The sequence below is a fragment of the Felis catus genome, chromosome B4 (assembly GCF_018350175.1).
Source record: "Felis catus isolate Fca126 chromosome B4, F.catus_Fca126_mat1.0, whole genome shotgun sequence".
In the NCBI taxonomy this organism is placed as follows: Eukaryota; Metazoa; Chordata; class Mammalia; order Carnivora; family Felidae; genus Felis; species Felis catus.
In genome coordinates this window covers 16942785-16970124 of record NC_058374.1, presented here as the reverse complement: position 1 = coordinate 16970124, position 27340 = coordinate 16942785, and the positions used below count along the sequence as shown (strand labels likewise).

Sequence of the window (27340 nt, the reverse complement as noted above, 5' to 3'; positions counted from 1 at the left end):
CATTCCTCATATCAGCCATTTGCTCGTATAATCCATTCTCCACATAGCGTTCAGTTTCCTTTGTTCGTGGCACTTCTGTGACATGTGTATTTATCTGTTGTTTATGTCTGTTTTCCCCACTGGACTCTAAGCTCCATGTAGAGAGGACATGACTGGCTTCGATCACCATTGTGTCCCTATGACCTAGCATAATACCTCACACACAGATACCAGCCCCCTTGTTGAATAAATGAATGAAAAATAAGAAATAAATGTATTTCTAATCTTGTAGGGGAAGTGGGACATATAGATAAGTAGCTATTATAAAAGGAGTAAACAGGGGCATCTGGGTGGCTCAGTTGGTTAAGCGTCCAACTCTTGGTATGGGCTCAGGTCATGATCTCACAGTTTGTGGGTGTGAGCCCCGAGTTGGGCTCTGAGGTGACAACACGGAGCCTGCTGGGATTCTCTCTCTCCCTCTCTCTCTTTCTCTGCACCTCCCCAATGCGTGTGCACATGCTCGCTCTCTCACTCCCTCAAAATAAATGAATAAACTTTAAAAAATAAATAAAAGCACTAAACAAATAAAGGAAATGCAGATGGAAATGGATAAGATTGCATTTCAGCTGTATAAAACTTTGGCAATTCCAGGTACAAGAAATGGCATGAGATTTAAAGATGTGGTGGCGATGGGGTGCCTGGGTGGCGCAGTCGGTTAAGCGTCCGACTTCAGCCAGGTCACGATCTCGTGGTCCGTGAGTTCGAGCCCCGCGTCAGGCTCTGGGCTGATGGCTCAGAGCCTGGAGCCTGTTTCCGATTCTGTGTCTCCCTCTCTCTCTGCCCCTCCCCCGTTCATGCTCTGTCTCTCTCTGTCCCAAAAATAAATAAAAATGCTGAAAAAAAAATTTTTTTTAAAGATGTGGTGGTGAGAAAGTACGAGATAAAGATGAGAAACCCAGGGGCTTCTGGGTGGCTAAGTCGGTTAAAGCATCCCACTTCGGCTCAGGTCAGGATCTCACGGTTCATGAGTTCGAGCCCCGTGTCAGGCTCTGTGCTGTCAGCTCAGAGCCTGGAGCCTGCTTCAGATTCTGTGTTTCCCTCTCTGTCTGCCCCTCCCTGCTCCCACTCTGTCTCTCTCTCAAAAATAAATAAACAATAAAAAAAAACAAAACTTAAAAAAAAAAAAAAGATGAGAAACCCAAACCCTTCTGTCGAGACTGCAAAATGCATCTGTCGGGGGCAGATGACAGCCTTTGAATGCCAGACAAAGGTGTTTTGTTAATTACTTGGTAGAAAATAAGAAGTCACTAAGGGCTTTTCGAACACAGGAGCCATAGGCTCAGGGATATATTAATCCGGAAGCAGAGAAAGGGGGACCTGGAGGGAGGGGATTCTGGAACAGGGGATTGAGGATGCTTATTCTCCCCACTCCTTTCCGCTCCTAATCTCTCTCTGTTCCCCAAGTGTGGGTCTCAGAAGCTAGAACAAATACTTTCATCTCAAGCAAACATTGGCTCTTTTCATCTTCATAATCCTACAAGAACAAATGCTTCAAAAGCAAACACCTTGAGGACAGAATGCCAATAAGGCCTGAAAACCAGTACGGTCAGGGAGTTTGAGAGACAGGAAGCAAAAAGGACGCAGGGTTTCAGAGCCGCTCTTGACTGGTCCCTGCTTGTGGCGGGAGCGTTTACTTCATTTTATCCTTTTGAATGCCATGATGCTGACAGAAAACCTTGGGCTTCAGGTTGGACCTGGAACGTTTGACCAGCATAGCAGCCCTACTGTGTCCAAGAACATCCCCTAGCGACGGAGACGTCTTCTACTCTGAACCCAGATTAACTCTCGGAATCCTTCTCAACGCAGGTTCTAGAGAGACTGTCGCAACGGATGGAAGAGGGTTGGCTGAGGAGACAAAAGCCATTTGCCATCCCAGGGGCCAGTGGGTCATACCCTGGCATGGCACCTGTTCAGGACTGACTCCATCATGATGTCCGTCTATAATCCCCTATGCTGGCTGCTCTTAGGCTCCAGCGGATAGAAGTGGAACCATCATGAACTTACTTACAACTTCCTTTTCTTTTCCTGCCATTACCTGTCAGGTACGTTTGCTCGTGGATTTCCGTGATACTCAAGAGCTCGGCGCTTTGTTGTTGGCAGCTCCTCCTTGCCTGATGCCAAGTTAAAGCCGATTTGGAGTTTATCTGGTAGGAAATGCCAGTCAACGGGTCTTTGTTCCATAAGCTTTCACTGCCCTCAACTGTAAAAGAAGTCAAATGGAATTGGCTGCATTAGGCGGAGAAAAGACTTTCAGGGAACAATGTTTTGTACACAATTCTAATAGTAGCATTATTTCCTGCAGCTTATTTCTTTTCCTTTCTTTCCTTTTCCTTAAAGTGCCTATGAGATTTTCTTCACTCCCTAAATGAAGAGGGGAGTTTTCAAAAGATGAGCCACATCCAATTTTTGTCATGTGCCTAAGCAAGGAAAGAGAGGCATCATCTCCCTACTTGTCCATCAGGAGGTTTGGGATCAGGTGAGTTGGGGAGTGGGGCAATTGCAAATACTAAGCAAGAATAGAGATGCCGGTCCACGCTCCTTAATCTAGAAAAAAAAACATATAAGGAAAAAAGAAAATATATGTCTTTTCTCAACAAGTGGATATTCTGCCTGCACGTCCTAGTTGGGTCTTTTTAGACCAAAGTCACAGGCATTAGAAGGCAAAGTCATGGATGCCACCGCCAGGCTGACCTGGACGTGCATTCAGGCAATGTCACCTCACTAGTGGTTTGTCCTTAAATTGCAAACCCCTCAAGTCTCATTTTCCTATCTCTAGGATATATTAAATCGAGGCAGCTCCAGGCAATAATAGATGCAGATTGTTAATTTTTCTTCCTTCAGAGCAAAAAAATAATACTTGTAGCTTATTTTTTCCTTTGTTATTTTATGATTCCCAATATACTCTATAAACTTAGTTATACCTTATGGAAGGTCAACAGAGATAAATATTGTTTACAGTGTGTTACATATAAGATGTTGGGGAAATTAGTCAACAAATGAAATATTTCTGTGTGCTTCATGTTATGAAACTTTCCCTCTTGTCTTTTTAATAATACAAATTTCTACCTACAAATCATAGGCAGTAATAATTTCTTCACTTGTCTGTAAGAAAGAGAAGGAATTATGTAACTTCTCAAATTTTCTAAGAGATGTTCAACCTGCCACGACGTCGGCCAGTTTCCAATAAGCATGTAGCCCTATGCTGCCATGAATCTTTGTATGTGACAAGGAAGTGACCTTTTTCATACGCATACCACAGAGTATGACATGAAACTTGGGTTTCTTTGCACACCAAAGAGGAAGAAAAATATATCAAAATTCCATTCAGGCAACACAGAAATTTCTAAGAAGCTTTCATTATAAAATTATTATATATTTAGATAAAAATAAATTGGAGGGGCGCCTGATTGGCTCAGTTAGTTGAGTGTCCGACTCTTGATTTTGATTCGGGTCATGATCTTGGAGTTTATAGGCTCGAGCCCCGCACTGGGCTCTGCGTTGACCGTGTAGAGCCTGCTTGGGATTCCCTCTCTCTCTCTCTCTCTCTCTCTTTCTCTCTCTCAAAAATAAGTAAGGAAGGAAGTAAATAAATACACTTTAAAAAGATACATAAAATAAAATAAATTTGAGTTGGTGACGTTAAATTTAAATGATCACGTAGTTCCATATCCAAATGGAGTCTTGTCCACGTAAGCGAGACCATTCGAATCAGACTGGTTTGGAGTTCATCTGAAGATGGAGATGTTTTAAACCCCTATTTTTAGAAATTTGGAGGCCTGATACGGTAGAAAATGTGAAACATCCAAAGAAAGTGGGGGGGTGTTATTTTCATGTCTGGGGACATACATAACCAAAGAAGGGAATGCAGTATGACTCTTCATTTAAAAGAAAGTATGTTTGGCTCTTGAGGTCAAGGAATTGAAATCTATTTCTCACTGCTTGCATAGGTTTCCTGACACTACATCCCCCCTCACGTTCAAATTCCCGCAGTGAACCAGCACAAACGATGAAGCAAGCTCAAGTTGCAAGCTACGGAGGATCGAGAGAAAGGGTCTTTTCCTTTTCCGGTTCTCACAATGCTTTAAAATAGATGTCTAAACAGAAGGGAAACACTGTAATAAACAATGCGATGGACAAGGAAGAAGAGCACATATGAAAGTGTCACGAGGTCAAAAGCCAGTACCTCATCTTCCTGTATTAAACCTTAACCTTAAGGTTTAAATTAAGGCTAACCTAAAATCAAATGTTCTTTTGAAAGGAACGCAAAGCAAGGAAAATGAAGTAGACTGGGAAATTGCAAAGCCCTTTAAGAAAGGCATGGGATGCCTAAAATGTGCTTTACGGGTTGAATGCGTGTTGAAATCAGACACTTTCATTTCCTAGAGTTATCTTATTTTTACATTGAACAAGAAAAAAGATGTATGCATAGGTTTTGAAGGCATAAATTACAAGGACGCGAGAGAATACTCAGGACGCCCATCCAACACACATCTATCCCAAGGTTGCGAGGTTTTTGTGGGGTTTTTTTCATGTGTGTGTGATTAGTGATTAATCATCTGTCTTCCATTTAACAATTGATTAAATCTTACATACATCTAACAACTCCTCCATCAATACCACTTAAGTCCAAGATGCTGTAGTCAGGCCTGGGAAATCCACATCCCCAAGAGACTCCATGATAACAGATTTAGAAAATACCATTCCTACTAAGTAAAGGTGAGAGATGCTCCTTACCTTTGGAAAACAAGTCTTGCTTTATCTTAGGGGAAAAAATAGCTCGATTCAGACGAAAACACTTCTAATACAGAGATCAGACATCTATAAACCTTTCATGGGAATCAAACCTCTAAAGTGGTTCTAAGAGACGTGAATACAGTTACTTCCCCCCAAGAACGGGAGAGCAGTGTCACTCTGAATGGGAAGCCTGTGAGTTTTTGTCGATATTCACCCAGGACATAGGGACTGCCCCCAGTAGAGGATTATGATAATATGCGAGGCTGAGAAATCACATTCATTTTAAGTGGGATTGTGTATCGAGAGAGAGAAACAAGGATTTTTCTTAGAATTCTGGCTTTAACTTGAGAAACTACAATATTTTTTTGTGAATTACTTCCCCATATTGCTCAGAATAATGCGATCGTTGGGTGGGTGCATGGTCCCCAAACTTCAGCTGTAAGCAATGCTCTTGCAGCTGACGTGGGCTTATGGCCATGCCAGGCTGCTAGTGTACCCAGATTCTACCCCGGATCCCACCCCTTTGCAGGCCAGCAGCAGGAAGAGTTCTGGGTAACAGCATAGAATGGGAGCTACTGCGACCCAGAAAGCCTGAAGGAGCAAGGGGGGCAGGGAGTAAGACATTTAGGGAGTAAAAAGGATGGGGGTAGCTAGCAGGAGACAGAGGAGGTGGGGTAAAAGGGAAAGTGGAGCAAAGAACCCCTCGCTCACTGGCTCCGTCAGCCCCAGCCCCGCCTCCCCACTTGAGTCCCCTCCCCCATCCCACCTAAACCTGCTCCCCTGTTTCTTCACAGATTCTTGAGTATGGAAAGACTGCCCAGGACTCATGTTCTGGCTGCTTCCCATCAATATCATGCAAAGCCACCTGTTTTTGTATTCTTGCGATAATACTTACGTTTTCATTTTTAAAAATCCTTCGAGCATGAAAATAATCCTCTTCCATTTGATTCATAGCTATGTTGAATTAAATGATACTCTTTTTAAATGAAATTAAAGTTACTGTCATTACTGTTCACTACTATCATTTTCACAGAACGGAGACACAAAAGTGAGGAGCCCCTCACATGTCTCTGTCTCCACCAGACGACATGCTCATGGCATTAAGTTTTATTTGGGGGCTATCGTTTAATAAAGGCAAATCCCTGGGAGGGCAGTTTTAAGTAGACATTGCAACGTGTACAGTATAATTTGCCCTAAAGTCTTAGCAAATAACCTACAGGAACAGGAGAAGGTGAAGGAAAGAAGCAGTTGGTGGAAATAAAGCGATCATGTGATGCAGCCCAGGGCTGAGAGTCAGAAGATCTGTGTTCTGGTCTTCAGCCAATATGGATCACTTTCTCCATTATAAAACGGGGACAATGACACCCGTACAGGGGTGTGGTGGAGGCTGACGAGATAAATAAGTGGGAAAGAACTTTGGAAGGGAAAACGTTCTCAACAAACGCAACATGTGCTCGTTACGCTGACGTGGGAAATGTGTCAAATTTTCTTGGTGGGAACGTTACTTACATTTCAATGGACAATATCCAAATAGCTTGTCTGTGTCATAATCTGGGGTGGTTCCACACCAGAGCCATCCATCTGATCGCCCAGCGCTCGTGCAGTCTGCATACCACTTGTTTTCAAACTTGAATGGAAATGCACAGGTTGCCCCATTGGCATTGCCCAGCAGCGTGTACATGTCTAGAAGAGACATATCAACGTGCACTTAGAATGTCAGTCAAGCTTCTCAAGGTTGACTTTCCGATAAGAAGGATGCCGAAAGAGGATCACACCTGAGGTCCCCACCCGGGGAATCCCTTTTTCTTTCCCTTCTGTCTCTACCCCAGTCTTTTTCTGAGTACACACAGCAGTCTCTATCAGGAACAATTCTAGGACCACTTCATTTCCACTGTCTTTTAGGACAGATTTGCCTCCTGCCTCACGTGAGGCAAAAGTAGTCAGCTATACTGACACCTGCTTGGACTTCTGCATTTCCTCCAAAACAGGGAAGAGCCCATCCTTCCTCTTGCTTAGAATCACAGAATTATTGAATCTCTAGATTAAAAAATAACCTTATAGCTGTATAACTCAAACGCACAGTCAAAACTTAAATCCCCACCTGTCAAGCCAGCCTCCACTGGAGTCCCTCAACAACTCTGAGCAAGAGTCGGAAGTTGGGCATAACTCTCTAATCCACATCACGGAAAGAGAGCACCGAAAACCATTTACGATTAATATCTGCTTTCTTAAAACTGAATTCAAACACAAGAGACAGAGGAAATAACAATTTGGGGAAATAACAACCTTCTATAGCAACGTACTTAGCCTCTTGCCACCGGCTGACATTCAGAATTTGTCCTAGATTAAAATACTCTTTTCCTAATTAAGGTTTGCAGATCCTATGCCTTTAAACAGTTCTTAAAAGATATCTCAGGGCACCTAGGTGGCTCAGTCGGTTAAGCATCTGACTCTTGATCAGGTCATGATCTCACAGTTTGTGGGTTCAAGCCCAACTTCAGTCTCCACACTGACGGCACGGAACCTGCTTGGGATTCTCTCTCTCTCCCTCTCTCTCTGCCCCTCCCCTGCTTGTTCTCTCTCTCTCTCTCTCTCTCTCTCTCTCTCTCAATAAATAAACTTAAAAAAAAAGACATCTCAAAATTCATTTAGACAATATAAAGTTTGTAAAACATGTAGCACAATACCCAACATATCTTAAAATCAAAACGCATGTTAAGCTCCTTACCCTCTTTCCTTCCCCCTTAATGCACTTATCCCGTCCTCCTGACAAAGCCAGGTTTATTTTCATTTACCTCAAAATTACTTTTTTGCCAATTAGCTAGTAGTTAGTCACTTCAAAACGCAATTCCGGCTTTTGTGCCACTAAGTTTCAGGACTAGTTTTCCAAATCACATCTCATATAGGGGACAGGCTAGATTTAGATATGATTATGCCACTCGTAACCACTGGGGTTCCTGTTCCTTCGTGTGAGGAAAATCTGTTGAGACCACCTCAGGGCTAGTTGTACTGTTCATTAAATTAGCCAAGAAATTGTCGACACTGGATTTATAGGTATCAATCAGAAATGGGCTTTTCAGGACTAACCTGATGTATTTTTTTTTAATTTTTTTTTAACATTTATTTATTAGTGAGAGAGAGACACAGAGGGTGAGCAGGGGAGGGGTAGAGAGAGGGGGAGACATAGAATCTGAGGTAGGCTCCAGGCTCTGAGCTGTCAGCACAGAGCCCGACGCGGGGCTCGAACTCACAAACTGCGAGATCATGACCTGAGCCGAAGTCGGTCGCTTAAACAACTGAGCCACCCAGGCGCCCCAAACCTGATGTATTTAACAACGCCCTGACGAAGCCAAAAGAACCACATTCTAGTCCAGCCACTTTCACTGGCAAGCCATGTAATTGCAGTCAGTTTCTCTTCCACTGTGGTCCAAACTCCCAGACAACACTTAGATTCTTCTAAGTCTGTAATTCTGATTCTGTTATTCTAAAATAGTCCCTGACCTCGGCCAGTTGTCTCCCCCAGGTTTTCTTTAGAGAGACAGGCTCTACATATATCCCCTCTGTATTGTCTTCAGATAAATGTGTACTCTACAGTGAGCAGATACCAAGATCACTCTGAAAGCCTAGATCTTCCAGCAGGAATATCTTAAGTATTGAGAAAGACTTGGAGAGCAGCAAGGGTGGTCAATGGACCATCTTCAAGCACCCAGGTGTTCATAAAAATAATTCAATAGATTCTTGGACTTTCCCCTCATGTGCTGATTTAGAGTCCGGGTAGGAGGGGAACCTTGGTATCTTCACTTGTAACAAGCTTTCCTGGTGATTCTTAAGCATATTTAAAGTTTGAGAACCACTATGCTAAGCCCTCTGCATACTTGTGTCACAGAATCCAAAGCAGGCTCCAGGCTCTGAGCTATCAGCACAGAGCCTGATGCGGAGCTCGAGCCCAGGAACCATGAGACCATGACCTGAGCCAAAGTCCGGTGTCCAACCAACTAAGCCACCCAGGCACCCCTCCAGTGATGTATTTTTAAATGAAATAAGAAGTCCCATGTCTTAGCACCAATCTTCGTGGTTTGAATCCCTCGGGACTATTTTACGATCTGTGGAATTTAACTCATTCAACTTTGGTTCACTCTTGCCCGGCTATAGTTTTCAACCAAGTTTCTCTTGAAATGTTATCTCTCCTATGACTTCTAAACCTTCATTATGTTCAATAAATGCTCCCGAATAGTCTCTTTCTGAACACTTTCTCTCTCTCTCTCTTTCTGCTCTCCCTCTTCTTTATAAAGAAGGAAAATGGATGGGGCACCTGGGTGGTTCAGTTAAGCGTCTGACTTCAGCTCAGGTCATGATCTCACAGTTCCTGAGTTGGAGCCCCACATCGAGCTCTGTGTTGACAGCTCAGAGCCTGGAGTCGGCTTCAGATTCCGTGTCTCCCTCTCTCTCTGTCCCTTGCCCCCCCCCCACCTCTCTCTCTTAAAAATAAATAAACATTTTAAAATTTCAAAAAAGAAGAAGGAAAATGGAAAGTTGACATGTTACGGCCTCACAAAGACTGAACTCTGGTGCTCTGATTAGCTATGATAACCAGGTTCAAGCAATCTTTGCACCCCCAGTCACATAGTAATTTTGGAAACAGGTAATCTCTTATCCCAAAAGGCAGGCTCTTCCTCTGACCTTGAGGTTGTTGTAGATAACACTCCCAAATAATCAAGTGTCCAAACCTGGAATGTGGTGATAACATCATCTGACTCCAGAACGCTTTGTAAAAGCCTTCAAGTTCTGCTTTATCTTTGTTTTGTTGTTTCTGTGCACAGCCACCAGAGGAATGAAATTTGGCCAAGATCAGAGAAAACGAAATACTCTGATTTTATTTAACCTTCAAGAGCTTAGGGAACCAACCTCACATAAAAGCCTTTTCTTAAAAAAAAACAAAAAAAACAAAAAACAAAAAAAACAGTCTTTCCATTAATTATAAATGGCTAAAGCATCATTCAGGACTTTTTACCGTGTATTCACTGTCAGGTTTTCATAGAAAGCTCAAAATGCAAACATCATCAGTTACTAATTCTACCACAGATTAGATAAGAATATGCCTATTTTCTCCAATTAGGTTCCAACTAAGAAGATGAGAAAAATGTGACAGAAGGAAGGCGAGACGGTCCATGCTTCCTACCTTCATAACCCCTGGCGCATAAGTCATCTGTGGTTCCATAGACTTTCCACCTGCTCCATAAGCCGGAGCCCTTGTAAAGCATAACATTCTTTTCTTGCTTATTGCCATAGTTAAAAAATAAATCTTCTCCCTTGATCCCCAAAAGCGTGTCATTTTTGCACTCCCATTTCTGAAATTCGCTCTTCGGGTCACAGGCATACAGAGTGACAGCAACCCAATCCGTCTTTGATGGTACCCCCAGACATAATTTAAAGGCCACACTCATAATCCGCGAGTCAGACACCCATCGGAACTTCTGTGCTTCGTTGTCTTGATTACAAACGGCTGTTTGGACCGCGCTGGGACTTAATGCTTCCACGCAGCGCTTGTGATCTTCATTATATATTAAAAATTGCCTCGTGTCTGTTTAAAAAAAAAAGAAAGAAAGAAAGAAAAGATGTTAAAGGGGATACATGTGACAAAGAATAGTTTAGGTCAAAATTCCTAATGTCTCCTCCGTAAAACTGATCCTGGGAGAAGGGGTGATATGAATTCTGCCTGAGACAGCTCAGCTCCCTTGAAGGGGGTAGGGGGTCCATGAAGCTAGAGAGAGAGAGAGACAGGGGGGAAGGGCCAGTCGCATGGCCCCCAGCAATCAGCTGGAAATCCTCAAGACCTGTGAGTTCACTCCTATAGCGTTAGGAAAAGGCCTGCCTTAAATGCACACAAAGGGTAGTGGAGTAAACATAAAAATTAAATAACCAAGAAAGAAATAATATCCATCTGAGAAAAGAAAAGTTAGATATGAATATAATAAGCTATAAAATTAGGTGCATGTGTTCCCCGGAATAGAATTTTGAAGACTGATTCACCTCTACTCTCTTTGAGATAGAGGAAACTCTATTCGAATTCTAACATTAGGGAGGTTTTTGAAAATAACTGATTTTATTTTAGGAAGTGTTTGCCTTTATATCCAGCAAATTTTTGAACAAAGTGCTTTCTGGATAGCCCTACTAGAGAAGACTTTTGTTTTGTTTTGTTTTCCCTGACAACAATAGGTAACTTAGAGATCTAGCATCTAGAGGTAAGTTAATATCTATTATATAGTTTTAACTTTCATTTTATTGGCATACTCAAGATAGCCTTTGCATAACAAAAAGATGCAAAAATGTACCTGTAAGTGTAACAATGTGTCAAGTTTGCAGTAAAGGTTAAATAAATGCAAGTTCTTATACCATTGGAGGGGATATTTATGAGAATAACTACATATAACGGTGTTGTTTTATTCTCGTAATTTGGGGCTGATGATTTAAATTAGTATGTGGAGATGGCTTATACTTATAGTACAGAGCTGCTAGCTGGCAAAAGTGAACTTCCTCTTGCCAAAAAGAAGAAGAAGGAGGAGAAAGAGGAGGAGGAGGAGGAGGAGGAGGAGGAGGAGGAGGAGGAGGAGGAGAAGGAGAAGAAGAAGAAGAAGAAGAAGAAGAAGAAGAAGAAGAAGAAGAAGAAGGAGGAGGAGGAGGAGGAGGAGGAGGAGGAGGAGGAGAAAAAAAGGATCTGGTAGGCATATTTTTTCCCCTTACATCAAAACTGAATTCATGTAAAGGGTTTTCTTTTTTGTTTCTCTTTTTTTTTTTTTTTTTTTTTCAACGTTTATTTATTTTTGGGACAGAGAGAGACAGAGCATGAACGGGGGAGGGGCAGAGAGAGAGGGAGACACAGAATCGGAAACAGGCTCCAGGCTCTGAGCCATCAGCCCAGAGCCCGACGCGGGGCTCGAACTCACTGACCGCGAGATCGTGACCTGGCTCAAGTCGGACGCTTAACCGACTGCGCCACCCAGGCGCCCCTGAAAGTTTCTTAATTAGAATGGGCGGAGCCAGGATGAAGCCCGGAGAATGTGTGGTTTTTTTTAAACTGTTCTTCAATTTTTTTAAAAAACATTTTATTTATTTTTGAGACAGGGAGAGACAGAGCATGAACAGGGGAGGGGCAGAGAGAGGGAGACACAGAATCGGAAACAGGCTCCAGGCTCTGAGCTGTCAGCACAGAGCCTGACACGGGGCTCGAACTCACGGACCGCGAGATTGTGACCTGGCTGAAGTCGGACGCTTAACCAACTGCACCACCCAGGCGCCCCATTGTTTCTCTTTTTAAGAATAGACTAATGAAAAGAACTGACTTTTCATTTCATGACCTAAATATCAAACACTACTTCTGGAGTGTTACTAAATTCCTCCTACGTAAGTGGTCTTTCAAAATGAGCCAGTAGTATTGCAGATGTTTGAGGGTCTGACTAAATTAGCTCATTATTTTTAATCAAACCATCAGTGAAATATAGCAAAGGAATAAAAGTGCCACTAGCAGAGTCCTTTCACAGTTTACAAAACATTTTCACAAGCCGTATTCTATTTACTGTCCTCAACACCCCTGTGGGGTTAGCAACACTTACATTCTGAGGTCAGTTCTTGGACCATCAATTTAGGGCTTACAATGGACGTTTGCCTTGAAAGATTATTTTCCCCTGCCTCGCTCCCATCTCCGTTCTTGTCCCACACTTGCGAGAGACCTCCTGCCTCTAATCCGTCTGGGCTCCTAATTTGGTGCCACTTTGAACCTTAGCCGGGTCCCTCGGCTGGGTTTCTCGTTTCTGCTGGTTTGATTTCTTGGAATTGGGACTCAATAGAGTCTCAATTCAGAACACCTGCTCCTTTTGGCTTCTCCGGAGTTGACATCTGTCAACGGAACATGCGATGCCCAAGCCGCAGCTCCTCCCAAGTAGCTGAACTCCTTCCCAGACTTGATCTCATCTTATTACTGCCTATGTCCTCATGTGACAAGATGAGGAATTTTCTGCGCTGGCAATAAAATGAAAATACTCATGATATGGTGTTTTGTTCATGATAAAACACAGGAGATAGGAAAACAAAAAGTTTAGAAATCAATTACTATGATAATTTGCCACACACAAATGTAAATCTAGGCTCCTCTAATAGAATATGATAATGAAGTCTGGGGGCGCCCGGGTGGCCCAGTCAGTTGAGCGTCCAACTTTGGCTCAGGTCATGATCTCGCGGTTGATGAGTTCGAGCCCCGCATCGGGCTCTGTGCTGATGGCTCACAGCCTGGAGCCTGTCTCAGATTCGGTGTCTCTCTCTCTGCCCCTCCCCTGCTTGCACTCTGTCTCTCTGTCTCTCTCTCTCTCTCTCTTTCTATCAAAACTAAATAAACATTAAAAATTTTTCAATAAAAAAATTAAATGGTAATGAAGTCTAGAAATGTTGTCATATAGATCTTTGAACTCATCTCTAAGCCCTTTACCTTTAGTTTGTGTTTTCTATCCCAACTGTTGTTTTTCTATCTTCACATACCTTCCACTTTTCAGATAGTTTTGCTGAGTAACATCTATCTCATCAACAATAATATCTTCCATCTCATACTTCGGCATCACTGCACAGCCAGCATTTATAAACCACTCAGATTCAGTCACGCAACCAGCTCATAGCCAGCTGTTTAAGGTAAGGTGCTTGAGTGTCGTTAGGCACAGTTAGTGTTCTTCCTTCAGAGGTTTTTATACTTATTTGACTTGTAATTTATGTAACTAATTTTCATCTGTGGCTCTATCTTAATTTTTCTCTGCATATGATGGCACTTAATGACCAAATATCCAATCTTCTGTTTTTCATTAATGGCACCATCATCCATTCATATCCATAAGCCAAAAACCTAGGACTCATCATGGATTCTCAGCTTTCCTTCACTTTCTAGAACAAAAGCAGAATCTATTGGCTCTACCCAAAAATACACCGTGATAAGTAATTTTATGTATCAGCTTGGCTAGGTCACAGTACCTAGAAATTTGGTCAAACCCCAGTCTGGATGTTGCTTGGAAGGTTTGTTTGATTGATAAGATTAACATTTGAATCGGTAGACTTTGGGTAAAGCAGATTACCCTCCAGACTGTGGGTGGGCCTCATCCAGTCAGCTGAAAAGCTTTAGAGATAACAGACTGAGGTCCCTGAAAAAGAAAAAATTCTCCAGACTGCCTTTGGACTTGACCTGCAATGTCAACTCTTTCTTGAGTTTCCCGTCTGCCAGGCTACCCTTGTAGATTTTGGACTTGTCAGCCTTCACAACTGCATGAGCTAATTCCTTAAATATTTCTCAAAAGATAGGTAGAAGATGATGATGATAGATAGATAGATGATAGATAGATAGATAGATAGATAGATAGATAGATAGATAGACAGACAGATAGATAGTAGATAGATAGATAGATGATAGGTAGGTAGGTAGATAGATATATGATAGGTAGATAGATAGATAGATAGATAGATAGATAGATAGATAGAGAGGAGATACACACACATCCTATTGGTTCTGTTTCTCCAGAGAACCCTGACTAATACATACACTCTAATCCATTCTTTTCTGTCTGTCTCCATGGCCACTGCCCTAGACCATGCCCCCATAGTCTTAACTCTGGTCGTCTTCTCTTTGAAATGCAATTATCAAAGAAGGTAACACCTGCACCCAGAACCATGATAAAAGCAGAACTCCGTGTTGACCAGTTGGTGAGAAGAATAACATATGACTGTGAAATCATGAAGTGATAATTTTAAGTTTCCTTATATTGCTTAGCAATATAAGGAGTTTCCTGGGTGAGATGGGCCTAATTTGCCACCTGACTCCGAATTTCAAATCCTACCTAATGTAATGGATTGTTCCCACTTAACGGTATAATACAGTCAGATTTCTGTCTGTCTTTGCAGTCTCTCTAGCAGATTGCCCGCGATGTGCATTGCATTCCGGTTGAATGCTCATTCAATAAGCAGATTGTTTTCTTTTTCTTCTACCTGTGTGGAGAGGTTTTCTAGGTTGAGAGGAGATTTTGTTTTTAACGGTATTTTCCCAACAGTGTCAAGCCTTCGAGAGTGCACGGCTGCACAAAGGAGAAAAATATCCAGCTTCCACATCGTAGCTCACTAGGAGAGGCATGATCCAGCCGGCCGTCCCTGCTCTCACCCACCACCTTCCAGCCACAGGCCTTTCTGTTCCTCAAACGCTTCGCTTACACTTTGGAAACTTCGTATTTTGAGTTCCCTATTCTTGGGATGCCCGTGAAGGTCCCAGGTCAAGTGTCAACTCCTTAGTGAGTAGACTATCCTAATTGTGCTCTTTTATTTTCTTTATAATATTCATAACCATCTTAAAATATGTTCTTTTTTAAAAATCCCTTCAGTTATCAGGGTGCCTCGGTGGCTCAGTCGGTTAAGCATCTAGCTCTTGTTTTGGGCTCAAGTCATGATCTCACAGTTCACAAGTTCAAGCCCCACATCAGCAGGTTCTGTGCTGAAGCCTGCTTGGGCTTCTCTCTCTCCCCGCCTCTCTCTGCCCTGCCCACACGTGCTCTCTTTCTCAAAATAAATAAATAAACTTTAAAAAACCCATTTAATTATATTTTGTCTGTGTCCTTCTACTGAAATGCAAATTCTACAAGTAGAAAGAGCTAGTCTTTCTGGCTCAGTACTCTATCCTCTCTTTTTGGAGCATACTAGCCTCTCAACAAATATTAGTTGAATGCATGAAAGAATATTAATTAAGTCTGAAGCATTTTGACTAGTAACCCAGATACATTATTTTGTTTAGTAATTGACTGAGGATGATGAGTATATTTAATGTTACTTTTCCCCCTTAACATTTATTTTTACTGAGGAGCAATTTATAAACTTTTATAAAAGGTGTATTTGGAGGGGTGTCTGGGTAGCTCAGTTGGTTAAGTGTCTGACTTTGGCTCAGGTCATGATTTCACAGTTCGTGGGTTTGAGCCCCGCATCAGGCTCTGTGCTGACAGCTCAGAGCCTGGAGCCTGCTTCGGATTCTGTGTCTCCCTCTCTGTCTGCCCCTCCCCTGCTCTCTCCCTCTCTCTGCCCCTCCCCTGCTCTCTCTCTCTCTCTCAGAAATAAATAAGCATTAAAAAAATATTTTTAAGGAGTACTTGCAAATGAAAAGCTGCTATTTCGATTCAAACGTATCTATTCTGATTTCCTTTATTTATCTTTGACAGTAAGGAGCAGTGTAAGTTTGATATTGTCATTGTTAAACAATATAAGGAAATGTAAAATTATCACTTTATGATTTCACAGTCATACATTATTCCTCTCCCCAGCTATCAACACGGAGTTCTGCTTTTATCATGGTTCTATGCGCAATGTCTCTGATTTAAAAGGTCACATTTCTTCTGCTGAAAGTGATTCAAGGCCTTGACCAAAAGGCATTTTGTGCCATTCTTGTCACTATCAACCCCACCAATGTTTTATATGTACAAACATTCTTTTTTTTTTTTTTGTCTAGAGTAATCCTGATATCATAAGCACTGCAAAGCTAACACATGAAGACAGCTGAATCAATGGATTCATTTCTGTGCCATCTCAATTATGGGATCGAACGAGTATTTTTCTTTTTGCTTTTTATTTTTTTAATGTTTATTCATTTTTGAGGGAGAGAGAGAGAGAGAGAGAGAGAGAAACGAGCCGGGAAGGGGCAGACAGAGAGACACGGAATCCAAGGCAGGCTCCAGGCTCTGAGCTGTCAGCCCACAGCCTGACACAGGGCTCAAATCCACGGACTGCGAGATCATGACCTGAGCCGAAGTTGGATGCTCAACCGACTGAGCCACCCAGGCGCCCCTCTTTTTGCTTTTTAAATACTTACACATCAGAAATTTCTTTCCAGAATTGAAGAGACCCTCCTTCCATCTTAACTCGATCTGCCTAATCTCATATTAATTCTTCAACACATATGTGCCAGGCACTGTGCTGGTGACATTGTAAAGGACAAACCAGAGACAAGTTCCCTGCCACTAAGCTCACACCGCCTGATGTTAATTCAAAGGCAGAAACCTCAAAGGTCAAAATACACTTAGGAAAGAAGCGGTAAGTTTCAATTCAATATCTCAAGTCAACATAACCAAAGAGGAGATATCCAGTAACATGAGTGTGAGTATTCTTTCAAGCATATTTTAACAGTGTTAAAATTTTCCATAACATTGAGCAAATAAATTAGATTTCTGAATTTACAAGCAAAGAAAGTCAGGTTATTAAATGGGACTATCTAGAGATATGACTATTATATGCTATGTTTCCTTAGACATTTGCAGACTTTCCCCAGTATCAAGAAATAAGACGCTGACATGCAAACACGAAAAGCAATCTTTCGCAAGATAGAGAAGGTGGCAAAGAAGAAAATAAACGGAATCCACTTATTTCTTCTTGCCTTTTGCCATTTCGGTGCATGGCAGCCCCACTCCCCAACGCCAGCACAACATCTGTGAGCCTGGGGGACGTTTTCTGGTCATCAGAGCCCCCCACCCCCCTGTGCCTACACACTGCAAAGACAAAGGTCAGAGAACTAAGGCCCCCCAGGAGGAGCCCTTCATCAGTGACTAATAGCAATCGATGAATAAACGCCCCAAATCCCTGGCATGGTGGGCGGGATGATGCTAAGGCACATACTCTACACTGTCCCCCAGAGCGCCCCAGCAGGGCTGAGCCCCAGTTGTCCACAGCGGTCACTGGCACCTTCCCTTCTGGTCTCAGCTCCCCACTCCTCTGCTGGTGTCTCCTGGGACTGTCTACCAAGTAAACTAGTTCACTCAAATCACCGTCAGAGACAGCGTCTTGAGCAACCCAAAGAAATCTGTCCATAAGCCTCAGTAAATGAACGTAAAACGTACATATGCGTCCTCCCAGAACCGAAGTTAGGCGAAAAGCAAATACTTATCATGCACGTAGTCTATGCAAAAAAACACTATGCCAAGTGCTGGGGGCAGGGAGAAGACTAAGGATTACAGTGTTAGGTTTAGGAAGATTGAACAAAAGAATGAAGGAGGGATGCCTGGGTGGCTCTGTCAGTCAGAAGTCTGACTCTTGATCTCGGCTCAGGTCATGGTACCCCCGTGTTGGGCTCTGTGCTAACAGCACGGAGCCTACTTGGGATTTTCTCTCTCCCTCTCTCTCCGCCCCTCCCCCTCTCATATGCATGCATGTGTGCACTCTCTCTCGCTAAATAAATGAATAAACATTAAAAATTTGTTTAATTTTTTTTAATGTTTATTTTTGAGAGGGAGACAGAGACAGAGCACAAGTCAGGGAGAGGCAGAGAGAGAGGGAATACAGAATCTGAAGCAGGCTCTAGGCTCCAAGCTGTCAGCACAGAGCCCGACGCGGGGCTCGAACTCATGAACCCCGAGATCATGACCTGAGCCAAAGTCAGACGCTCAACCGACTGAGCCACCCAGGCGCCCCCAAAATTTGTTTTAAATAAATAAATAATAAACAAAAAAAGATAGAGGAAAAATTGAGAATTATTTAATTTTTCATTTTGCTCCTTCATTTATTCACTGAATATTCAGAGAACCCAATAATTTAAGTCACTGCGTTCGGCTATTTGGGGAGGTACAGCTATGAATCCAATACAGGTTATGACCTCGAGGAGAAAGGAGAGGGCAGGAGCTAGACATTCCTCCAACTTCCTGTCTCCTTTCCTAAAGATACGAGTATCTCTACCCTTCCTGGGCTAGTTCATTCTTGTCTCAGCAGGTCTCCCTCGGTCTGCTGATCTCTCTACTCGTATCCTGGATTCTATCCCCTTCTGTCTCTCCACACGTTCTCCTTTCCTTTCTCTCCTGGATCTTCAACCCCAGAATGCCAGCCTCTCCCCCAGTTCTCAGACAGACAAGCAAAATCTGTAGGTAAGGTGTTGACACTATGCCACTCTTCTTCCCCTAGCACCCGTGCTAATTAATCCTTAGGTATCGCGGCGCTCTGATCATGACACGATCAGAGCTCTGATGCTCACTGGCTGTGTGACTTTGGTCAACTTCCTAAGCCACCCTGTGCTTCCTTTTCCCCATCTGAAAAATGAGGGGAGATTAACAAGATCTGCTGGTTGTTGCGAGAATTCAGTGAGATCATCTAAATGAAGCACCGAGAACAGTTCCTGACACAGAAATTGCTAGAGACACGGCAACTGTTCTCACTGACTTGGGGGAAATCAGTCTTGAAGACAGCGTGAAGTGGTTCAGAACAGGATGCGACTAGAGCAGATAGAGATGTTGCAGCGGCCCAGAGAAAGGGACAGAAGAACAGAAATGGTGGAGACTCCAGAGTTTCCAAACTCAAGAGACACGTGATGTGGTGGAGAAAGGTATATTCTTTGGGGTCAGTAAACTTGTTATCAAATTCTGGCTCCACCATTCCCTCGTTGTGTTGCCTCAGTTAAATTAATCATTCCAGCCTCGATTTCCTCATCTGTAAAATAGGGATAATGATGTTCCCTGAGAGAGTTGCTATGAACTTCTTAATGAGATAATTGAGGTAAGACACCCAGCATGTCCTTTTGCATGTAGTAAACACTCCAGTGTTAATGCCCTCCTTCCCCTCCCCAGGTGAAAAGTCTAAACAATTGGTAGAAACAGAAGGACTAAGCCCTTCTTTGACATACTGTTGTTTTGAGCACATGTACGTCTTTCCTGGTCAACACACTCTGGCTGGTAACTTCTGTCTACTTCTTAGCCTCAGAGTCAGAAGACACTGGCAGAGAGTCGGCTCTGGTCCCTCCTGGCTAGCTGACTTCTGAGCCCGTTTTCTCCTGTAGTAAAAGCCGGCTACTACCCCTTACCCGTCTTACCGCACGGGCTGTTGTAAGGATCTGATTAAAGACCTGAAAGTGATTAATTAATGTGATAAAGGATCTGAAAGTGCTCTTAGCTTGAATGACCTTAACTTGGTTTGTAACTGGGCAAATTTGTCTTAGAATGCATTTTTTTTTCCATGTCAGTTTCAATTCTTTTTGAAAGGGCACTTGCTTTCTTACCTTCTTTACTCTCGCTTTTGGTCGGTCTGATTTCCACTACACTCTTCTAGATCAAACTAACCACACGACTTTTCCATCCAACAATGCTTGATGGTGGCCAAGAGGAAAGAGGACACAACTGTTCTCATTTCCACATCAGTTTGACTCCCTCTTCGCTATGTAGAGACACATAGGAAGTAGAAACTACTTTCCTTTCGTTCACCTCCTTTTGTGGCCTCTGTGACTTCCTAGTTCTCCCTTAGCTGCTTGGGATTCAGTCTCAGAGACCAGATGTGAGTGTCAAAGGATGCCTGTGATCTCTAGTTCCTTTTTTTTTTTTTTTTAATGTTTATTTATTTCTGAGAGAGTGCAGGCAGTGGAGGGGCAGAGAGAGGCAGACAGAGGATCTAAAACAGGCTCTGAGCTGACGGGCTGACAGCAGCGAGCCCGATGTGGGGCTTGAACTCATGAACCACGAGATCATGATCTGAGCCGAAGTCAGATGCTCAACTGACTGAGCCACCCAGGTGCCCCTGTAGTTCCTTTCTGAAGACAGGCGTCTTTGTCTTTAACTGAGGTTGAGCACATTTGACTCTGTGAAGTTCACATCTAGCCAATGATGACTCTTCCTACCTAGAAATTTGGTTCAACACCCTCCTCAGGCGCTGAATTGTCATGTAACAAGGCGATTGTCATCTTACCTATATCTGCAATATCTTACACACCCAGGTCTCCATCTCTCAATTTCAGAAAAATCAGAGGAAGTTTGGAACACTAACAGGAAAAATAGACAAATATAAGAAGAACTGAAAAATGAAAGATGATAAGGACTTGGTTTTGCTCAGTAACTTCAGAAAGTATGTCTTAAATCTGGCATCTAGAAGAAGTCACAAGTAAAGGAAGAAACGACGGGGCTAGAAATCAAGAAAAGTAGAAATATTATAAAGAAAATTTTATGAAAATTAAAATGACCAAGCGAACAGCAGTGGGGAATAGTTCCTTGAAGAAATCCTAGATTGGTATTAAACCAATCACTCATTCAGGAAAAAAAAAAAAAAATTGCTTCTGTTTAATAGAAAGAATGTTCCATTAGGAGTCAGGAGTCTTAAGCACTAAACAGGTTGTGCCAGTAACTAGTTGTGAGACTCAGGAAAGATCACCTAACATGTCAGGACTTCAGTTTTCTTACCTATAAAACAAGGAGGTTGGACGCAGCACAAGACCACCAGAGATCAAATTCACTGTATTTTTTTACACTCATTGGCTAGTGAGATCTATTATTGGCATCTTTTCCAGCTCTGCCTCCAGGGCCATCACATCGGTAGTTTGAAATCAACCATGGCAGGAATGTTCCACCATGGCAATTAGTTAAGTGCCCCACATCAGTGCTTTTCTTCTGAGAACCAATTGTTAAGTTTACCAACACACCATTGCTTATGAGTCAGACCATCCCATTTTGAGCTAAGCCTCTCTGCTGAGGTCCAGCCATCGTGTCTGAGCATCTCTCACTGTGTCTGACTGTGACGACATCCCCACTGAGATCTAAACGTTGGTGCCGAATGCGATTCCTCCTGCTGAATGGGTGGCAGGGCAAGAAGGGAAAGAACTTGTCTCCCCTCAAGCTTCGCCTCCTGGCCCCTCAAGGTGTGTGTGGATGTTCATGGTGCTGATGATGTGGGATGCTCTCAGGAAGGTGGGACAAAGGGTTCTGGGTTGAAAAAAAGAATACACCACAGACAGTAGGGAGACCTTTCCATGGATTTTCTTAACAGTAGGGAGCCAGGGAAGAGGCTGCAGGGGGTGCAGGGAATTGATACAACCTTTGGTCTTTTGCTAACGCACCTCTGTTCATGTGCTGCCTGAGCCAAAAAAAGGTAAAATCAGAATTATAGGTTCTCAAGTTGAAAAAAAAAAATTGGGGAAGGAGCTCCCTTACCCATGTTTTTGTTTGCTTTTTATTCTCTGAGTAATCACCTTCAGCACCTCCCTGCTTCCCCTGTATTTGTGCCTCTGAAGAGGAAGACATTCATCAGAGTAAGGCATCCTGCTGTCTCAAGGAGGGGAAAATTCCTAAGCAAGTTGAGAAACATTTCTTGCCCCAAAGCACTAAGAGTCAGTATAAAGAAAATCAGTAGCCAGGCTGCCCAATATGGTAGCCCTTGGCCCCAAGGGTCTATTGTACAGTTGAACGAGGCCAGTCTGAACTGATGCATGGCTGTAAGTATAAAATACTGTGTTTTGAAAATGTAACTTTTAAAAAATGAGTGTGAAACTATTCCAATGTTTTATTGTCATTCATGTTCACTGACAATATTTTGGATATATTGGGTTAAATTAAATATCTTTGTAAAATCAAGGTCACCTGTTTCTCTTTTATTTTTATTTATTCATATATTTATTGATTTTTTGAGTGTGGCTCCATAATGTGGCCAATGATGTTTCTGTTGGACTGCCCTGGGTTAGAAACTCAGGTCACACACAGAACCCTAGAATTGTTCGTCCAGGTTCCAACTGAAGACCTTCAGAGACAGGGAACTTACTCCTAAGCAGACTATTCTATTTGAGACAGGGCAACTCTTAAAAGCTTTTCACTGGCTTTAGTTTTAACCTTTGGGGCCCATGAAGAATATATTAACTCCCTTCCATGAGACAGATTTGCAACATGAATACTGTGATGATGTCTAAACCTCTAAACCCGCCCCATGGTGTTCTTTCGCTTACGTTAAGCATCTCCTCTCCAGCCCCCCTTACACATTGAGAGATAAGCTTTGTAGCCAGGAATAAGGCCAAATATCTTCTTAAGCTCCGAGAATCTTTCTCAGCATTGGTTTCTTGGGAAATCTCTCGCTTAAATGCTTAATATACTGCTTTTATTGGATAGTTAATGATTACTGTGGGAACCAGAAGTCCCTGCTTTTAATAGCTAGCACTTGCCAAGCAATTCCTATGGGCCATCCTATGTTCTACACATTTTAGGGGTGCCTGGGTGGCTCAGTTGGTTGAGCATCCAACTTTTGATTTTGGCTCAGGTCATGATCCCAGGGTTGTGGGACTGAGCCCTGCATCGGCTCCATGAGTAGAGCTTGCTTGAGATTCTCTCTCTCTCTCTCTCTCTCTCTTCCCCCTGCTTCCCCCCACTTTCTCTCTCAAAAATAAATAAATAAACAAACAGGGGCGCCTGGGTGGCGCAGTCGGTTAAGCCTCCGACTTCAGCCAGGTCACGATCTCGCGGTCCGTGAGTGGGAGCCCCACGTCAGGCTCTGGGCTGATGGCTCGGAGCCTGGAGCCTGTTTCCGATTCTGTGTCTCCCTCTCTCTCTGCCCCTCCCCCGTTCATGCTCTGTCTCTTTCTGTCCCCCCAAAAATAAATAAACGTTGAAAAAAAATTAAAAAAAAATAAACAAACAAATTACATTTTGCAACTCACGGAATCCTTGCAAAAACAAGGGGTATACAGGGGTTCCCGGCTAGCTCAGTCAACAAAGCATAGGACTCTTGATCTTGGGGTCATGGTTTTGAGCCCCACATTGGGTGTACAGATTACTTAAACAAATAAATAAATTTAAAAACAACAACAACAGGCGCTTGGGTGGCTCAGTCATTCGAGCGTCCAACTCTTGATTTCAGCCCAGGGTATGATCTCAGAGTCGTGGGACTGATCCCTACATCAGGCTCCGTGCTGAGCATGAAGACCACTTAAGATTCTCTCCCTCTGTTTTTCTGTCTCTCCCTCTCCCTTTGCCCCTTTCCCCCACTTGTGTATGCATTCTCTCTAAAATAAAAAATCAATTAATATTAAAAAAATGTTTAATGAATTAAAAAAGAAAACAAAACACAGGGCCAAATAACATCATGCTCCCCATTTTATAAACAAGGAAATGAAAACACAGAGTAATTAAGTAGTTTCCCGGCAGGGGCAGGGTGCCTTGGCTTGTGTTTTTATAATCACCGCAACTTAATGCTCGTCATGATTTCACATTTTCTGTGGTCAGCACTCTCCCCGGGCAGTCTCCTGGTGGTTGGGGTTTCTGTGTTATCTGTGTGGTCCCAGTTGTGCTCCCACAGTTACATGGAGAACACAAAGTGCCATTGGCACAGAAGGGGCACAGACGGCGTGTGCTGATTTGGGAGAAAACGGGGGGATCAGGAACCAGAATTTCAAAGGTGAAGCCCTTTCGATCTCATTTCCAAAGGGAACTGAGAATGCAAATTCTAACTGGCACCCTCTTTCTGAAGTTTAAGCAGGTTGAGTCTAGAGAGACAGAAAAGAGAGACTTGATAATGTCTTTGAGGATTTGAAAAGCTGTGAATCTGTTCCTCCTAAGTAATCGCCAGTCTCCAGAAAAAAAAAAAAGGGGAGGAAGAAAACAAGTATAAATCAGTTTGAACAACTTAGAAAACTGATAAGGGTGAAATTTGTAGCTATAAAAACTATGGACGATTAAAAGGTTTGCTCACAGGCAAAAAGCAGCACGGTGAAAATCTCATGGAATCCCTCCTTGGAGGATGATCTACGATCCTGTCCTTAAACCCACCACGAGGAAAGACACCGGGACCCGCCCTCCTTGTGGCCCAAAACACTCACAAGATTATTTCTTGCAGGTTAGACAGAAATACTGTGAACCGAAAGCGAGAATGCACAAACCGCAGAGGAAATCCCTCGGAGAACAGACCAGGGAAGGAACAATGGGAACTGGGGGATGTCAGGAGGAGACAGGGGTTCTGCGGGACCAGGTGGCACATCTGGCCTGAGAAGCAGCCTCTGGGCTCAAGGTTCCCAGCTTCCAGGCCCGGCAGCCAGGAGGAGGCGACCAGGTTCCCCCAGAGCTGGTGGCGCAGAGGACTTTTGCTTTCCTCCTCACCGCAAGCGTTGAAAGGACCCCACTAACCTTGACCCAAAGAGGAAGGTGCGCCTCCAGGCCCCAGGTCAGAAAGCCGTCACCTCGGTCAACTTACCCAACAGCTGCACAGCCACCGGAATGAGACAGGCGAAAACCAGGAGCAGGGACAGCCTCATGGCCCAGAGTTTATCCTTTCCTTCCACTGATGGAGAGGAGGGGGTAAGCAGGAAGCCAGACAACGCAGGCACCCAGTCACCCCTTCCCCTACTGTGTTCTCAGAGCTGCCCTGCTGAAAAGAAGTGTGGAGGAAGCTCTCACTTTTAAAGGGCTTCTGAAATTAGGGAAAACCTCCAATAAGGAGATATCCTGTCACATGAGGGTAGTTGGAAAAACAGGAATTCAAAGTTACAACTTTGCTTTGTAAGCTAACTTCTGAGAAGAGCAGACACAGAGGAAGGGAAGAAAGAGACACATGGGGGAGAGGGGTGAGGAAGGGGGGGCGGTGAAAGGGTGATGGTGAGAAATGCGGAGCCAGGCTGGGCGAGCTGGGAAGGGGAGAAGTGAAACAGCTCTGTGCCTCAGGGCCGGCTCAGATGGGGCCGGTGAAGAGCCAGCCGGAGGCCATTACCTGGGCCAGAGAGCCGGGGTTCCCTCTGAGAAGCAGCTGAACCAGCGGTGCCTCAGCAGCCAACCCCACCCTGAAGGGACAGAAATGACAGGCACTGAAAAGGACAGTTTGACGCTGGAGACATTTTCTTAAGGGCTGAAACAGATACCCCTCATTCTCTATATTCACTGCTTAGAGTCCCCTTTTTTCTTAGCTTCAAAAGACACAGTTCTCACAGAGCTTTGGTGCTTCGGCCGGAGGAAAAGTGAGAGGTTAAACCTAAGAGGGAATCTCAGCAGGGCTAGGAGGGGGAAAGTTCTAGAAGGCTTGCTCTAGAAAAACAGAGACAACAGTGACACAAGATTTGTGATAAAGCCTTGACGCCCTGTCTCAATCGTGCTGGTTCTTCAACTTTGGAAGGGACCTCTTGGCACGAGAAACTCTGCTCATTTGGTCAAAAGAATGTATATTCGTTACATGATGGGTGGAATTCTTTCTTGAAGAACAAAAATGTTCATTAGGCACAATATTAATCCCTAAGCATCTATCTTTGTTACTTTTCACAAGTAAAACATGAATTAAGAATATCTTGATGCAGGGGCGCCTGGGTGGCTCAGTTGGTTAAGCTTCCGACTTCAGCTCAGGTCATGATCTCGCAGTTCATGAGTTCGAGCCCCGTGTCGGGCTCTGTGCTGACAGCTCAGAGCCTGGGGCCTGTTTCAGATTCTGTGTCTCTCCCTCTCTCTCTGCCCCTCCCCTGCTCATGTTCTGTCTCTCAAAAATAAATAAATGTTAAAAAAATTAAAAATAAATAAAAAAGAATATCTTGATGCAGATATCAGTAATTAGAGAGCCAACCCACACCTGGAGTGTGTTAAAGATTAGCAATTCGAAAACGAAGGCTGCTGGAAACATTGCATTTTTTCTTTAATTTTAAACAAATAGTTTATCTTCAAGTGGAAAGCCCCAAGATTGATCATCTTTGTGATAAAGTTATAAACTGCTTCCTAATAAGAAATGTGATATAGTCCTGTTACTGATTATTTTAAAAACATTCTAAATTTAATATTATTCTAACAGAATGCAAAAGGTGCTAAGAATGTAGGACACAGGACAAGGTTTTTTTTTTCCCCCCATTAGGCTAAGACCTGACTGACAAAAAAAAGTTTGTTATGAAACAGTACAGATGAAACAAAAATGTTTCTTTCTAAAACATTGTTTCATTAACTTATCATGAAAAAAACGATATTTTAAATGAGTCCTTCATGGCTTTTAAATGTAAACAATTTCTATAAATTTAAAAAATTCGGCCTAATTTGGATTTATATCCATTTGAGAAGCAAAGAAAACGTAATTGAATGCTCTCTACACTCACCCTTCAGGTTTTTTGATTTACATAAAAGTGCCACAGAGCCAACCAAGATCAGTGATAAGGCTGTGACTTTGAAACAAAAGGAAACCAACTGTCCCACAAAGAATTTACCCCAAGACCTTGACCTTATTGAAACGAAGATTTATCAGGCTAGAAGGAGTGCACAGGCAAGGAAAAGAAATCCAACTTTTGGGAGAGGGACATCACCGAGGATAGCAAAACAGGAAGCTCTAGGACTCCATCATTTCACTTCAACGACTGTTGAACTGGCAGGAACGGTCTGCGGTAACTATTTGGGAACCCCAGACTCTAGTAGGAACCTTCCCTGGTGGCACTGGCTACCACGTTCATCCCCACTCTTTGCGGCTGGCAGCATGAGGGCGCAGACTGAGTTTCTGGTGTGATGTGCTAGAGCCTGGGCCTTGTCCTCCAGAATATCCAAATTGTGGGTTCTGAAGGCTGACTGCCGCTTTTATCTGCTTTCACCACTTTTACTCAACATAGTAGTAGACATTCTAGCTGGAGCAATTAGGTGAGAAAAAAAAAAGAAACAAAAACAATTAAAAGTACCAAACCGGAAAAGAAGTAATACTATCTCTCAAGAAGAGGTAAAACTATCTCTTTTCACAGATGGCATGATTTTATATGTAGAAAACCATAAAGCTTATACACTCACACACACACACATACACACACACATCCTGTTAGAGCTAATAAACAAATGCAACAAAGTTG

At 43.1% G+C, this 27340-nt stretch overlaps 1 protein-coding gene across 1 annotated transcript in view; it reads right to left on the bottom strand.

Annotated features, from left to right (window-relative positions):
- Positions 1-25090, bottom strand: part of MRC1 (mannose receptor C-type 1) — a 99930-nt gene extending 74840 nt beyond the window's left edge. Inside the window, exons 1-4 of the mRNA XM_011283622.4 lie at positions 24742-25090; positions 9953-10354; positions 6283-6456; positions 2075-2239 (exon numbers count right to left, since the gene is read on the bottom strand). Of these exons, the coding sequence (XP_011281924.2) occupies positions 2075-2239; positions 6283-6456; positions 9953-10354; positions 24742-24802 (802 nt within the window). The 5' untranslated portion in view covers positions 24803-25090. The remainder of the gene's footprint in view (positions 1-2074; positions 2240-6282; positions 6457-9952; positions 10355-24741) is intronic.
- Positions 25091-27340: the final 2250 nt, after the last annotated feature.